Here is a 15050-nt window from a genome sequence, read left to right as displayed (position 1 = left end):
TTTAAAGGCAAATACACATTTGTGGTCAAGAAAAATGGTGTCACTCACTGTGAAAGGGAGTCTGTGGCTTACATGGTCTGCCCCATGCTGTATACTGCGTTGGGCGTCAACAGACTACGGGATGAAGACTGCTCACCAAAAGCTTTTTTTTTTTTTTTGCATAAATTTATAATTACAGACTTTTGAGAAAACATGAGTCTGACCAGACCGCAAAGGCTGTCTCAAAAGCCATATCTAAAAACGTCAGTGCTTTTCACGGGGTGTTTCATGGAGAAAGATCTTCTAAATGTGGCCGAAAAGATTGGAGAGGGAGTAACAACAGCAAAAGGTTCTACAAAAATGAACTGACTGGGATTGTAGAGGTCCAGGATCAGATGCCAAGAATCAGAGGCTCTTTGGTGTGATGGAATAACGGGAAAACAAAACGTGGCCCTTCTAATTGTGGCGAAAAGCTCCAGAACTCCCGAAATAAGCAATGTTTGAACTTCTGACAAAGCTAACAGATATCTCTGAAATAAGGGGAGGGGCAAGCAGTGGAATCAAAGGCAGCTAGAGGCAAGAACCTTCTCTTAGGATAATTAGAAAACAAGAGACTGGCTATGAGGGACCACAGGCCCTAAAGAGAGGAAGATCCCACCTACTGGGATTAAAGAGTAATGCACTACAGTGTGCACAGCAGGTGGCTACCTCTTCAGAAGGTCTATCAGCTTTATATGGTGAAGCCCTGATGTGACCTGCATGAAAAGGGAACATGAAGGAATGTGCTGATAGACTGTCAAAACAATAAGAAGAAAATTACCATAGCTTTAAGATTGAGACTGAAAACCATACAAGACATTTAGAGCAAACTAGGAAATTATACTTAAAGATTTAGCACTGATGGATCCAAATTTACATTGTTAAGACCTAGGTGGAAGAAGTATGCAGTGTCTTTCCATGTAAATCCAAGTCAAAGAGCTTTTCACAGAGGCAAATACAACATAATGAAGCATTTACACAGGGTTCTCTTCCAAAGTGCCCCCTGGACAACAGACTTGGCTGCATCGTTCTCCGAGTCATGTTATGAAGTTCTAGAGATCTCTCCACGTCAATATCCCACATGAAAACAACTTGCCACAAGCTCTGGGGGACTTGGTCCCCTTTTATCTAGAACCAGAGAGGCAGGAGGAACTCCATAGCATAGCAAAGCCACAGATTAAACTTGCTGAGTGAAGTGTAGATTAGGGAGAGTTTCTTCCATGCTTCAGCGGCCTGCTGGAGAGCCACAGTTTTCAGATTAGTGCAAGAAACAAGCCTACAATGACCGATCACCGGGAGGTTTCTTTCAATAGCTGTTGAATCATGTAGAGGTTCTTAGGGTTAATGGATTCTTATGAATGCTTCTTCTCATTTATTCCTACTCTTAGTGTCTTGGGAGGAATCTGAATTACTGCTGTGGAAGGAGACACAGAGGAATAGTTTGGACCACATCAGCATCTGAAGATAGATACAGAGAAACAGTGTCCAAAGTCCACAAAAGAAACTGTTTTCAGTAGACGGGCAAGCAGCCCATCTGTAAATCCACTCTGTAACTGGTGACATTAAGAAGTAATGAATGGCACTATCATTTGCAGATCTTTAACCTATGCCCATACACCACACTCTGACCCTAAAACGTTCTTCCACGGGTGTGGCACTGGAAAATCCCTTTACATCACAAGGTTTGGCAAAGGTCAGAGTTCATGCTACAATGCACTGATGTGTAGCTGCAACCACACATGCCTTCAATTTCGTCTTCCTATACACAAGTTTTTTGGACAGAAGGTAAAGGGCCTGTTTTGTGTTACAGTGAAAACTGTTAGATTTAATGAATTTAAAAATGAGCGAACAATCTTCTGGTACAAGTTATGTCAAAGACTTGCTCCCACAATTGCTAAAACATTTGTTTAGTGGCTGGTCATGGCAGTGCATGGCTTGCTGTTATGTGGATTTGTAAGGTGCACGTCACTCGAGTGTATCTTGGTGCCATTAGAAGGGGGGAGCTGTCCTGGCGGTTCCGTTAAATGAGTCCTGATTTTCATCTTCTTGCAAAATTCTAATATCGTGCTTTAGGCCTTGATGTATAGGGAAGGTTGCTCCAGGCTTTGCGAGCGAGGTAAGAAAAGGCATGGCCAACAATTCTGTTCTAAGATACAGGTATGTGAGCGAGTAGAAGGTGGGTGGTGTCTGGTGGGTGTGTGGAAGGTGATGCAGTTGTTCAGGTATGTAGGGCATTGTTTGTGTACTGCTTTATAGATGTGTATGTGAGGAGTGTGAAGAGAGCAGGCTTGTGTATGGGGAGCCGGTGATGGTGTTTGAAATGTTAGGGTAAATGAGGGTAGAGTGGGCGTTCAAGTGGGAGTCTGACTGCTGTGATCCAAATGATGGCGAGGTGATGCTTATGTAGATGGTGTGTCTGTAGTCTAGTCTGCTGATGGTCAGGGCTTGAGTGACTGATCTTTGGGTTTTGGGCTGGAGCCATCTAAATACTTCTCTGAGTTGTTTGAGGATGTGGAAGCAGGGTGAGGTGACCATGTTGACCTATTTGGAAATTGAGATTTGATTGTCAATCATGATTCCTAAGTTCCTGGCAGAGTTAATAGGACGGGAAGTCTGTCCAAGTTCTGATGCTGGGTAGGCCAAGGAACAGAGAGGTGTCTTTTCTGAATGGTACCACTTCTGTTTTGTCTGAGTTGAGCTTCAAGCAGTTGACTTCACGTATATTTAAAGAAAGTGAAGCTTATTGGCCTGCACTAAATGGTTCAGTATATCTTCGGGCATGTGGGTGACCCCGTAGGATGAGAAACAGATTTATGCTTTTGCACTCAAAAGGAGAACAACCAGAGCAAAGGACAACATAAGTTGTTGCTGAGAAGTCATAAAACATGAATGCTCTTGTTATATAAGAAGCCAAAATGCCACCGTTCCAGAGAGGACAGAAAGATGGTGCCCACGCCTTCACCGTCAGATCAAAGCTCGTATTGGAGATGGTTTCCAAATGAATATTGGATTTATGACTGTGGGAGCACAGACAACAGCTACAAACTCTGTGACCTTGATAGAATCTTTAGCAGAGATAGCCAGTCAACTTATTAAGTCAATGGAGCCTTGTAAACACACTGGTCACAGTTCCTCAAATAAAGTGTTGGAGTTGTGCCATTTCCTATCCCACTAATGTGTCAATTTAGTCAGTTGCTTCTGCACTCGCAGCGCAGCGAGTAAAACTCTCGAGATGTATTGCTGTATGTCTCTGTGGCTTCCGTACATTTACAGCTATGACTCAAGGGACTTTACAGCTCTTGCTGTCCTCCACCTCCATTTACTGATGATCTTCTCATCTTCATGGTCCTAGAACCTTCAGCCAGTGAGGGAACTATTGTGTCACAGAAAGTTTTTTATATATAAGAATTGCAAAAGCTTGTGTATCACTTTGTGGCAAAACCTGAGCACTGAGTCTTCACGCTATAATCCATTAACTGTGCATTATTGAATTGGTTAAACGACATTTTTTGTGTTTTTTAGATCCCGACACAGAAAGCTTCAGACATCTGTTGACAAAACATTGCTTCTAACACATTACATAAAAATAGAGTGCGTTGTGGGTCAGCTCATTACTGATGATTGGTTGGCTTTGTTGACTGTCTCACTTCTCTGCTTTTCATTCAGTGGCTTGCCAACCACATTTCAGACTCAGGGAGAGAGTTAAGAGCTCCTAGCGCGACTGGGGCGTCACTTTTTGTGGTGCTCTGGTGGCGCTAACCACTGCTCCATATTTAAAAGGAGGTGTAACCGTGGTGGCTCCTTTGTTTGGGCGGAGGCGTGTTGCGCCCTCGCTACTCACCCCCACCAGCAGCAGCAGCTGCAAAACCTTTTAAAGAAAACATAATAAACTAAGTTTATTATATTTTCTTTGAAAGGGGCAGGGCCGAGGGGGTGACGTGCATTGAGGGGGAGTGCTCAGCTCTCCCCCTTCACAGCGCATGTGTGTTTGGCCAGCCCAAGTGTGCTGTAGGCTCTCTCCAGCCCAGCAACACGGTTGCTGGGTGTTGCTGGGCTTGAGAGAGCCTGCACAGGCTCACAGTCTGCCTGGGAGTGCCTTTGGTGGGAGTTCCCAGACAATCCTGATACTGCTCTGGGCAGCGTCAGGATTGGCGCAGTTTAGGCTGGGAGCCTGTGCCTGCAGAGGAGCATCGAGGGACAGAGGAGCAGTAAGGAGGTATGTTTAAAAAAATATATATATATATGTTTATTGCCTCCTGCAGCCCCCCCCCCTCCTCCACGCTCCCCACCCCTGCTACTGGGTGTAACGTATTACGCCTCCTTGTAAATATGTGCCTCTCTGACAGAGTTTTCTGCATCAGAGGGACATGCAATGGGTGTGTCAGTGGGCTTTCCACCGCAACACCCATTGCTTTTGACGTTGCCCCAGATTTACATAACCTGTGGCAGTGACAAAAACTAAAGCCACCCAAGGAGGTGGTGTTAGCATGGCAATACGAGGAGGAATGCTTTTATTCCTCCTTGTTTTTTGCTGTTTTGATGTGTGCTGCATTCTGCAGCACACACAGAAAGAGCAAAATGCCATGGGTGATTGTTTATGTGCAGAAAGGTGTTCCTTCCTGCACATAAACAATCATTCCAAAATGACGCTTTGGTACTACTATGTGTGCAGCACTTTGCAACACACATAGAAGTTCCAAATCACCTTTATAGATTGTTCAAGTGCAGGAAGGGACACCTTCCTGCACATAAACAATCTATCCCCTCAGGGCAGGCACCCTTGCACTGTGGTGCAAGGATGCCTGCGTTGGCACAGGCAGCTTAATTCATCGCCGGCACAGAGGAAATTCAGGGGTGTGCTGTATTCCTGTGAACACGCCGCATCCCTGCATTTCAAATGTGGCGCAGTGCTCCTATTTTTGTTGCCGCATTGGTCTGCACCACTTTGGCATAAATAAAGACCTCAGTGTCTCTTGGTTAAGGTATCCTTCCATTGCGGACATCAGGCCTTGCATTACAGTGCATCTGAGGTTCTATTTTGCCCCCGGTCTCTCTCACTGTCCCCTCTTAAACCTACCTGTTTTCACCCCATCCTTCATTTATTTAACCCCTTCTGCTCCCTCTTGCAGCCAAAGCCCCTTTGCTAATATTTGGCCACCCGCCACGCACATAGCAGTCGGCCATCTTAAAATGTTTTTGAACATTTCAAGATATTGACTGGCCCATTCAAATATGCCAGTCATGGATGCGTGCATATCCACAGCTCACACCTTTGAATGAGATGTTTATAAATAACATAAAACACAAAGATAACTGCTTCAGAGGCGTGTGCCTCCACAGTAGTCATCTTTGAAGAATATCTATTAAAAGTAAGGAAAATGATTTGAAAGAGATCCACTTTGGATGTAGATGCATCTGCAGCGGCTATCTGCAAATATATTGTATTTTTCGATACCCTGTTTAGAACTGGTATTCACAGTGGCCACCTGTCATAAAACAAGGAGCATTGGCAAAGCCCATAGGTTTCACTGTGGATAGTTCTTCGCGTTGCCAATGTTTGTTTATATATGTTCTTCATTTATTATGATTTTTTGTGTTGACTTATGCAACATCATACATATTCCTTTCTGGGTGCTTCGACTGAAGTGCTTCGTTGCTGTACTAATACAGCAGGCAGCCGGCTATGCCACATTGTAAAAGGTCTTCATCAAATAAGCCAAGGCAACAAATTGTCCTTAGAAATACTTTCTGACACTTATGGTTCTGATTTCTAAATCTGTTTGAACTGTGATTATGCTTTCGACTTTTGAAAGGGCAAGCGCCTTTCACTGAGCCTTTCTTGAAGAGTGATTTGGGTTACCGCAGATACCAACTTAATCATTGCCTTCCAACTCTTCAGGGTTGGCTTTTACGATTTTGACTGATTTCCTTAAAAAAAAAAAACCTCACTAATCCTCGTCTTGCAGTTCCTAAGACCTTGTCACACATTACAGCACTACTGAAGACGCGGCGGGGCATGCTAACGTTCGTAAACCGTCTAAAAAAAACCTGGCTTTGATGCTAGAAGTATGTTGAAGTGTGCCACAGTAGCGCCCTGTCTTGGGTAGGAAAGGCTGATCCCTATTACACATGATCGTGCAAAAAGCAAATCCACTGAGACATTTGAGATGGGGCATACATCTGTCTCAAACAGTAATGTGGTTTGGTGTCATGGAGGAGGGCCCATGCTTGGTTTTCAGGTTCCAAGAGATGGTTCAGTGAAATCTCATGGCAAAATGATAATAGATCTCAGGAATGCTGAATGGTATTAATTTCCAGAAGATTAACTCCCCTTTGGTGAGCTCCCATTTGTAGGTCCATGAAATGATATAACAAAACTTAATTAAAACTCTGGACTGGGCAATCATGACTTTCAATGCCTGCAAGGCACTGGTGGCACGTTTGAACACTCTGGCACTGGGAAGCATTAAAACAGTTGTCAAGATAAAGAATCTGAAGGAGAAATTGATGATTCTCCAAAGCTTGAGCAGAAGTTAAATCATGGCCTTTGTCTGGTTGTGGACACCTACAGACAGAACTGAAGAGAGTCAGGATCCAGGCACTGGATCTGTTAACGCAAGACGATGTGCAGATTACTGCATCCCGATATCATCTACAGGATGGCAACGGATATCCTTATCTCCGTCATCGAGGGGTAACGTTGGTGTGAATGAGTAGGAATATTTATTAACGGAGGCAACACAACCATATATACAAAATGTAGTGTTATGCAGTAAGCAGCAATTGTCTCTTTTTCGCATACTTGTAGACATTTATATAGACAGATATAAGCTTGAAAATTTGGCAAACTTGGGAAAAAACTAACAAGAACCTTGATTCCAATCATAGATAGCTGAAAGCCCCAGAGTGGTTAGTGCGGCACACAATTGTGCACCATTTCCAATAAAGATTTGCATTGTCATGCGATGCCATGTGGCAGTGTTGACTAATTACTCTTAATGTCTCTTGCATGGCATCTGTGGACCAAGAGAGAAACACAATGATCACTGTAGCATCAAAGTAGACGAAAGGGGTGCAGGCTATCTGATTGGTAATCAGGGTCTCTTTCTAAGAATAAAACTCGGTAAAGAACCTCAACACACCTGAAGATACCACATTATCTTTCATCCCAATGCATCTCTTGACTGAGCTTCATGTTTTCACAGCAAACCATAGTCGCATCCTGCCTCTGAGTACTTTTTAGACTTTCTCTTTTGTTACTGTGCGAACATCCAGTATATATCTGTATGATATAACAAAGGCACCTGGTGGTATACAGGTAAAGTTAGAGATTTGGTGCCTTTAATAATCAATGCTGTGAAATATACACCAACAAATGAGATAAGCTTTAGGGTTGTACTAATCTAGTTTTGTAGTTTTTGCTGTTGACACAATCTAGGGGTTGCATACAGTGCAGTACAAAATGCATATTTGCACTGTCATAAAGGTCAGAGCCCTTTCGTAACACAACACTCAGCTCATTAAGAAATATGTACCACATTTCAACAATTGTTGGAGAAGGAAAGTCTTATGTGATGGAATTGCTCTTTATTACGAATTTTGACTTCACATCTCAATATTTTGAATTAATTTCCAATCAGAAATGTATTATTTGATCTGTGGTTTTGACAACATATTTCTTTTCTTGAAGTTTCAAGTATCAAGACTGTTGCATTGGACCTTTTGAATCAGTTTGGATGTCTTAATTGGTATCTTCAGTTGTTCACTTACGTGAAGGCTAAACCGCCTCATTAAGGTGTGAAATGAACACTCTTCTTCTGTTTCCAAGCAGATGAGCAAAGAAATAAAACAGAAAATATTGCAGTGATGAAACAAAACAAAAAAGTGACAAAGATTAAAGCATGGGTGTAGGAAAGAGCTGGAACAATTTGTAACATGTGTTACTTAGAAAAAATGAATAAAATGGTCTGACACTGATTCAGAACCAATATTTTCTTCATAATTAATATTCTTTGATAATAGAATACGTAAAATGTGCAGTATATGCAATCTGTTTATTAGGAAAAAACTGCTTAATCTCTCTGTAAAGGAAATATAATTTCTTTACAAAATAAAGGTTCTGTGTATCAACTTGAAAATGATTGTTGATGTCAGACCTAACATTGAATGGCAATAAAAGCAGTATAATGAAATTAACAAAAAAAATCAAACTAAAGGACAGATGTTCTGTATGATGTAGACGAATATTTGGGGACTTCTAGGCAGTGACTTACCCGTTTTGGTTTTGTACGTACTGGCGCATCGTGGGCGTATCGGGACGGTGCATCTGAAAGGTACACTTCTACGTCATCAGGCACTTCTTCCAGAAAGTTTGAAGGAACCAGGCCTTTCTGCCCATTGTGCTCACCCTGTAAAGTTTAAAAGACACACAGTTATACAATGGAACACTTGGCGTTTTGTGTACCAATTCATATTTGCGTGACAGAACACGATCGGTATTGTTGCAATTCGTAGTTGTCCAGCAGAACACCTTCTGTCCTGTGTACCCATTGATAATTGCTTGACAGAACACCTTCTTTGTTATGTAACAATTCATAGTTGCCCACCTCATTCATCTTGCATATCAATTCATGGTTGCCAGACAGAACACCTTCTGTCTTGTGAAACCATTGATATTTGCTTGAACGAACACCTTCTGTGTTATGTAACAATTCATAGTTGTCCAACAGACATCTGTACCAACTCAGTTGTCCAAATTAACATATCCTGTCCTGAGTATTAATTCACAATTGTCTGACAAAAGATGTTCTATATTAACTCTCAGTTGGCAGATAGAACATCTTCTATACCATCTCTATGTTGTTCGACAGAGCATCCTTTGTTTTGTGTGCCACAGAACACCTTCTGTTATGTGTACTAACTCACAGTTGTCCAGCAGGGCATGTTATAGATCAACTCTCAGAACATCATCTGTACTAAATCTCGGTTGCCCGACAGATCATCTTGTGTACCAACTCAGTTGTCCTAAAGAACATCTTAAGTACCAATTCATAGTTTACAGACAGAATGCCTTTGGTGTTTTGTTCCAATTTATAGTTATCCATCAGAACAGGTTCTATACCACCTCTTAGTTCTCCGACTGAACATGTCCTGTCTTATGTACCAATTAATTTATCATTATTTTTTTTATCTTTTCTTACGCGAGTCCCCTTTTTCTTCTAGCTAGTTGCAGACTTGACTCAATTTTGTGTGTACCGCACATTATTCTTCACACAAGAAGTACACTGTAAGTCACCGTCATGCCGTAGGAATAGTGCAGTTGTGTAGCCAGCTATGATACACCACAATGTTCACGTTCCATTTAAGCCTTTTTTGCATTCTACTTAATAGATGGAAAGACTTCCTAATACAACTATTAAGTATTTTCCGATGGGATCTACTATATTGGTAATAAAAGTACTGCAAGAGATGCCAGTACGTGGTTAGGCAATTTTTGTGCATTGATTTATATTTCAAGAACATGTTTTAAAATGCCCAGTCAGCAAAGCAGTGGGGATATGGTTACTCCAAGCCTCCTAAGCGCAAAGTTGACCCTTTCTGCAGGGTCTTTGTCTTCGAATGGTTCCTCAGACAGTGCACAAATTGAGGGTATATCATGCAAGTCTAGAACTTGAACCGAACAGTGGGACGCAGCAACACCTTCCACTGGAGACCCTTCCTCTGCAGCTCTCTGCTTGTACACAATATTCACAGCTATTCGAGGAGGCTTCTGAGGAACACGTGTCCTCTGTGGTGCCAGATACCACAATACATTCCCAAGTCACCACAAACAGGTTGTGAGTTGTGACGCGCCACCAGACGAGACATCAGACAGCACCCGTACCAATGCAGCACCCGCATCTCCAGCACCTAGATACTGCTTGCCCCTGAGGAAGTGGGTACATTAGGAGGTACCTGAAAGAAGACAGGCTGTTTGGTGATAAAGAAGCTGTACCATACTGTCCCCGCCCACCAGATCTACACAAATATAGACATGACTGCTGTAACATAAAACCATTCAAGTGCCTGCCTTCGAATTCTGTAAAGCTTGTGTTGTGGAATGTGTAGGAGAAACAAAATATGTGATATAGATGTCTTGCTTTTAAGCTCCATAATGATTATGCTCACAGATGAGGTTACAATGGGGGACTTCTCTTTTCATTTTTTCCGCTTTTTGCCTGTATTTTGGGGCAACATCTAGTTCTGATATTTTATTGATCAAGAGGTTCCTTTGTCAAGCTGTTAATCCTCCTGTAAATATGTAAATGTAATTTGTTGCACCTCTTGGGCTGTTTTCTAAGGTTAGTTCAGCTGACTTTTACCCATACATTCCTGCCCTGTAGACACACCTCCCTTCATCAGGTATGCACTTGCTTGTGCCAGTGCTTGCGAGTCCTCCAGTATCTCTGCTCTTATCTCGAGCTACTATATACAATGTTGCAGGTGATGACTGAGTTGAAGACTTCCAGTGCTCATGTACCAGTCTGAGCGGTAAGTGGAAGAAATCAGTCAGTCTTTCTGCAAGGTTTGCACCAAGTGTGAGTACAAGAACATTGTATCAGAATACCCTCATGCAGACTATTTAGTGACAGGACCCTGACCTTTCCATGGACAACTTCAACAGCTGTCTGCCTTTCTCCTTCCAAACAAGATGTGAGAGGATAATGAGGCTGATGTGTTTCAATTCAGGACCGAAAAAACAAAGTGGCCTCTAGACCGGTTATTCTCTTGATGGCTCAGATCCCATGCCCTTATAGTGGAGGTATAATCAGGCTGATGCCAGGCTGGAGAGCTCCTCCAACCCCAGGACACCTATGAGTATCACGAGGATCAATTTGTTGTTACAAGGAAAAACTACAAATATATTTCTAGCTCTAGGTTTCTATAACCACTGTCTCTTGTTCAAGTGTTTTCCATGGTTTGGGATGAGGAGTTCTTGTATTCATTTCTGCCAATCCCTCTACTACATGTGGTACAATGTTTATACAGGCTGTTATCAAAGACTAATTCATGCTTCTTCCAGTACGAAAGCAAGAACCTAGGTGGCAAATTAGTGGTGTGCTTGCCTGTCTCTTAGCTAAACCAATCACACCTATGTATGGCAGTGAACTCCTCACATGGAATATCTGCAGGTAGGAGAATCGGCATGATTCAAGGGTTTTCTACTGATGAGTTTTATATCAAGTTCTGTCCCGACAAGGTCACTCAGCACACTCAAGAGGTTCACATTGCAGGTGATGTGAACGACGTCTCAAACACTTAGTACCCTTCACTAAGTTCTTCGAAGTGTCCAAATGTTAGACAAAGCTGGTGCAGGGCTTGCAACACTTCAAGAGGACACTAATCTACTACATAGAAAGAACAAATGCATTTCATGGCACGCCTCAAATTTTCCTAGCCTTTGGACAGCCCCATCTGGAGCAGGCAGTGACCAAGATCATGTTCACCAAATGACTAATAGAATACATCAAATTCATTAACAAAAGGATACCACTAACCACTGGGTCATGTGGTGGCCCTCTTGAAAAGAAGGAGGGTCAATTACTACAGCATTCAAGGCCACTGCTGCTAAGAGACATCTCTACGGCAGCTACCTGGCAGTCAACCAGGACCTTCTACAAGGACCACTGCCTGAATGTTGATGGGAAGGTCATCAAAGCAGTGGGCAAGTGGAGCTCAAAAACATGAAAAATAACTCTTTACCCACCTCACAAGTATTCACTGCTTGGTATTTTATTTGGATATCATCTGCATCTATAAAAGATCAGATGCTGCCCAGAAGAACAAGTTTCCTAAAAAGTGCTTCTGCAGCATTGGTGATCTCTTATAGATTGAGATTCATTCATCACGACCTCCCTGGTGAGCAGTCTAGTTTCTAGTGTTTAATTCTTAGTTACATGTGTCACATGATACTGAGTTTAGAAGGTGTCACTTCAAGGCAGAGACTCAATGGAAAATGCTTTTAGATAGAAGGCATTTAGAGGAGCTGCTTTTAACATGTTAAATTCTATCAGATGATTCTGATGATGTGGGAGGTGGGGGTGGAAGGAGCATACACACTTTATCCCCATTTATGAAAACTATCAATGCTTGAGATGTTGGGCCCGATTTAGATAATAGGTGGACGGGTTCATCCATCAAAACAGTGACGGGTATCCCATTTGCCGAAATATAACTCCCATTTTATCCTCTAGGATTTTTATACGGGATAGCCGTCACCATTGTGACAGAGTAACCCGTCCACCAAGATCTAAATCACGTCCCTATTCTCTTGTGAAAGGTCATGCTTGACCATTCATCCAGTTCTCATTGTGCATGAGGTAACTACTTATTCTATTTTCAAGTATAGTGACATTTTGACAAGTATTGTTTCTAAAACTACTGCTAATTGGTGACCCAAAGTCACGGGTTTATGTTTTGAATTGCCATTCCACATTATCAACACTTTGTTGTAAATAAAGCATGGTAAAATAACCCTTTACTACAGTGTTGGCATTGGTCTGATGTGGCCAGAGACCACAAATTTAATTCCACATGTCCGGGAACCATTAATTGCAATTCAGATGTCCTGGAATCAGAAATTTAATTTCAGGTGTCGTGCAGCCCTTTATTCTATTCTAGATATCTGGTAACAAGACTTTATTAATCAGATTATTGGGAACCATGAAATCCCTGTAGGCATCTCAAACAGCCCTCTATTTATTTTTTTAAAGAAACTTTAGAAATGTAATTCATTGCTAGCCACCTCAAAATTGTTATAGTATTGTTTGTGTCAAGCTGTAGACAGAAGAATTACTCTCTTAAAATATCTACTTTTTATGTTGTGCCCAATATTTCTGTTTTTTAATAATTGACAGAGAGGGTCATTATGACCCTGGCGGTCGGTGTCATAGTGGCGGTAGTACCGTAAACAGGCTGGCAGTACATACCGCCATATTATGACATTGGCGGTTTGGCAAAAGACAAATCGCCAATGTACCACACCGACTGCCACGGCGGTAAGGACCGCCGGCCTCGAGACTACAGTCTCCAGTCCGGCGGCTGTCACAAGGCCGCCCACGGTAATATGACCCCGCCCACCGCCATGGTTTTCTTGGCTTTTTTACAGCCACGAAAACCATGGCGATAGGCACTATCAGTGCCAGGGAATTCCTTTTTCTGGCATTGATAGGGGTTCTCCCCTGCCCCCACCCTTTCTTCAGAGTCCTCCCCCTTCCGACCTCCCGCATCATACACACACCTACACGCACAGACATACACACACTCACCCACGCATGCATACATACATCCATGCACACACACATCCACACACTGACATACATACAAGCACACACGCATTCACACATCACAACATACACGCACACTCACATCCATTCATGCACACACGCATTCCAAATGCACCACACCCACATGCATGCACACAGAAACATACACACACACACACACAACACGCCCCGTCCCCTGTCGGAGCACGTGACTTACCTGCTTGCAGGGGGTCCTCTGGCAGGAGCTACAGTCATAATATGGCAGACAGTAGGTAGCCACGGCGACGGTCTTGTGGCGGCCGTCGCCGTGGCAGTAGGCGGCATTTACTGCCTATGTCATAATGAAGGCCAGAGTGTTTATTTAAAAATTTTAGTTAGTAAAAGTGAACAGCTTGGTGCCTTTATACATTTTAGTGAAAAGTCAGGGGGAGAGGGCATCCCAGTACAATATCTGTCTCTGATTCCATGGAAACAGATCAATTCTCATTGATATAAGTGTCTCTTTGCACAATGAACCTTCAACTCAACACAAACAAGACAGAAGTTCTCATCATGGGCCCCCACCCGAGGCGTGGAACGACTCATGGTGGTCACCCACACTCGGAAACCCGCCCACACCCACAAACCAAGCCCGAAACCTCTGGATTATACTGGACTCCAAACTCAACATGGACCGGCAAATCAGCTCAGTCACATCCACCTGCTTCCACACCCTCCGCCTCCTGCGCAAGACCTTCAAATGGATCTCCCTGGAACACAGAAAGACCGTCACACATGCTCTCATCACCAGCAGACTGGACTACGGAAACGCACTCTACGCTGAGATCAACAAGAAACTCACCTGCCGACTACAGAGCATCCAGAACGCCGCCGGCAGACTGGTCCACGACCTGCCCCAACACTGCCACATCTCTCACCACCTGCGAACACTTCACTGACTTCCAATAGAAAAAGAATCACCTTCAAGATCCTCATCCACGCACAATAAGGCCTCCATGACACCATACCAGCCTACCTGAACAGTCAACTAAACTTCCACGCACCCCACAGGACCCTTCGATCAGCCCAGCTCTCTCTCGACGAAGTACCCTTCATCAGGAAAACAAGAACCGGTGGCTGATCTTTCTCCCACATCGCAGCCAGGGTCTGGAACACGCTCCTGCTACACCTCAGACAGACTACCCCCCTCCTCAACTTCATGAAGGAGCTGAAGACGTCGCTTTTTGGAGAACCACCTCACTAATGGAAGCTACATGACCCCCCACCCATCAGCGCCTTGAGACCTTTACAGGTGAGTAGCCGCCCTCTAGAAGCTATGATTGATTGAATGAAAATATACAATAATAAAGAAGCAACACACAGTTTATTAAACTTCGTAACTGTCCATCGTATTGGAAGTTGGTGTGATTATGTAAGAAAGCGCCCAAATACATTGCATACTGGTCTAAAGCAACATCTTTCTGCAATAAGGTTCAAACCTAGGGGCTGTAAGACATCTTTCACCCATCTGCTATGTAGGACGCTGGCTCTGTATATACTATACCAAAGTAAGGTATAGTGTGCGCAGAGTCCAGTAGCTCCCCAGAGGCTTTACAGAGGCTAAAGTAGATACTACTAAAGCTCTCTTTTGTGGTAGTGTGGTCCAGCAGTTAGGCTTATCAGAGGGCAGTGCAAAGCATTTGTTGTACACACACAGGCAATAAATGAAGCACACACTCAATGACTAAC

The 15050-nt window shown here is 43.2% G+C and overlaps 1 protein-coding gene across 2 annotated transcripts in view; it reads right to left on the bottom strand.

Annotated features, from left to right (window-relative positions):
* The window catches only part of RIMBP2 (RIMS binding protein 2), a 1257287-nt gene that overhangs the window by 52124 nt on the left and 1190113 nt on the right, over nt 1-15050 (bottom strand). For both annotated transcript variants that reach the window (XM_069215362.1, XM_069215363.1), the window contains one exon: nt 8292-8426. In XM_069215362.1, the coding sequence (XP_069071463.1) occupies nt 8292-8426 (135 nt within the window). The remainder of the gene's footprint in view (nt 1-8291; nt 8427-15050) is intronic.

The sequence above is a fragment of the Pleurodeles waltl genome, chromosome 11, assembly GCF_031143425.1.
Source record: "Pleurodeles waltl isolate 20211129_DDA chromosome 11, aPleWal1.hap1.20221129, whole genome shotgun sequence".
NCBI classification, from domain to species: Eukaryota; Metazoa; Chordata; class Amphibia; order Caudata; family Salamandridae; genus Pleurodeles; species Pleurodeles waltl.
This window is presented reverse-complemented; position numbering and strand designations above follow the sequence as displayed.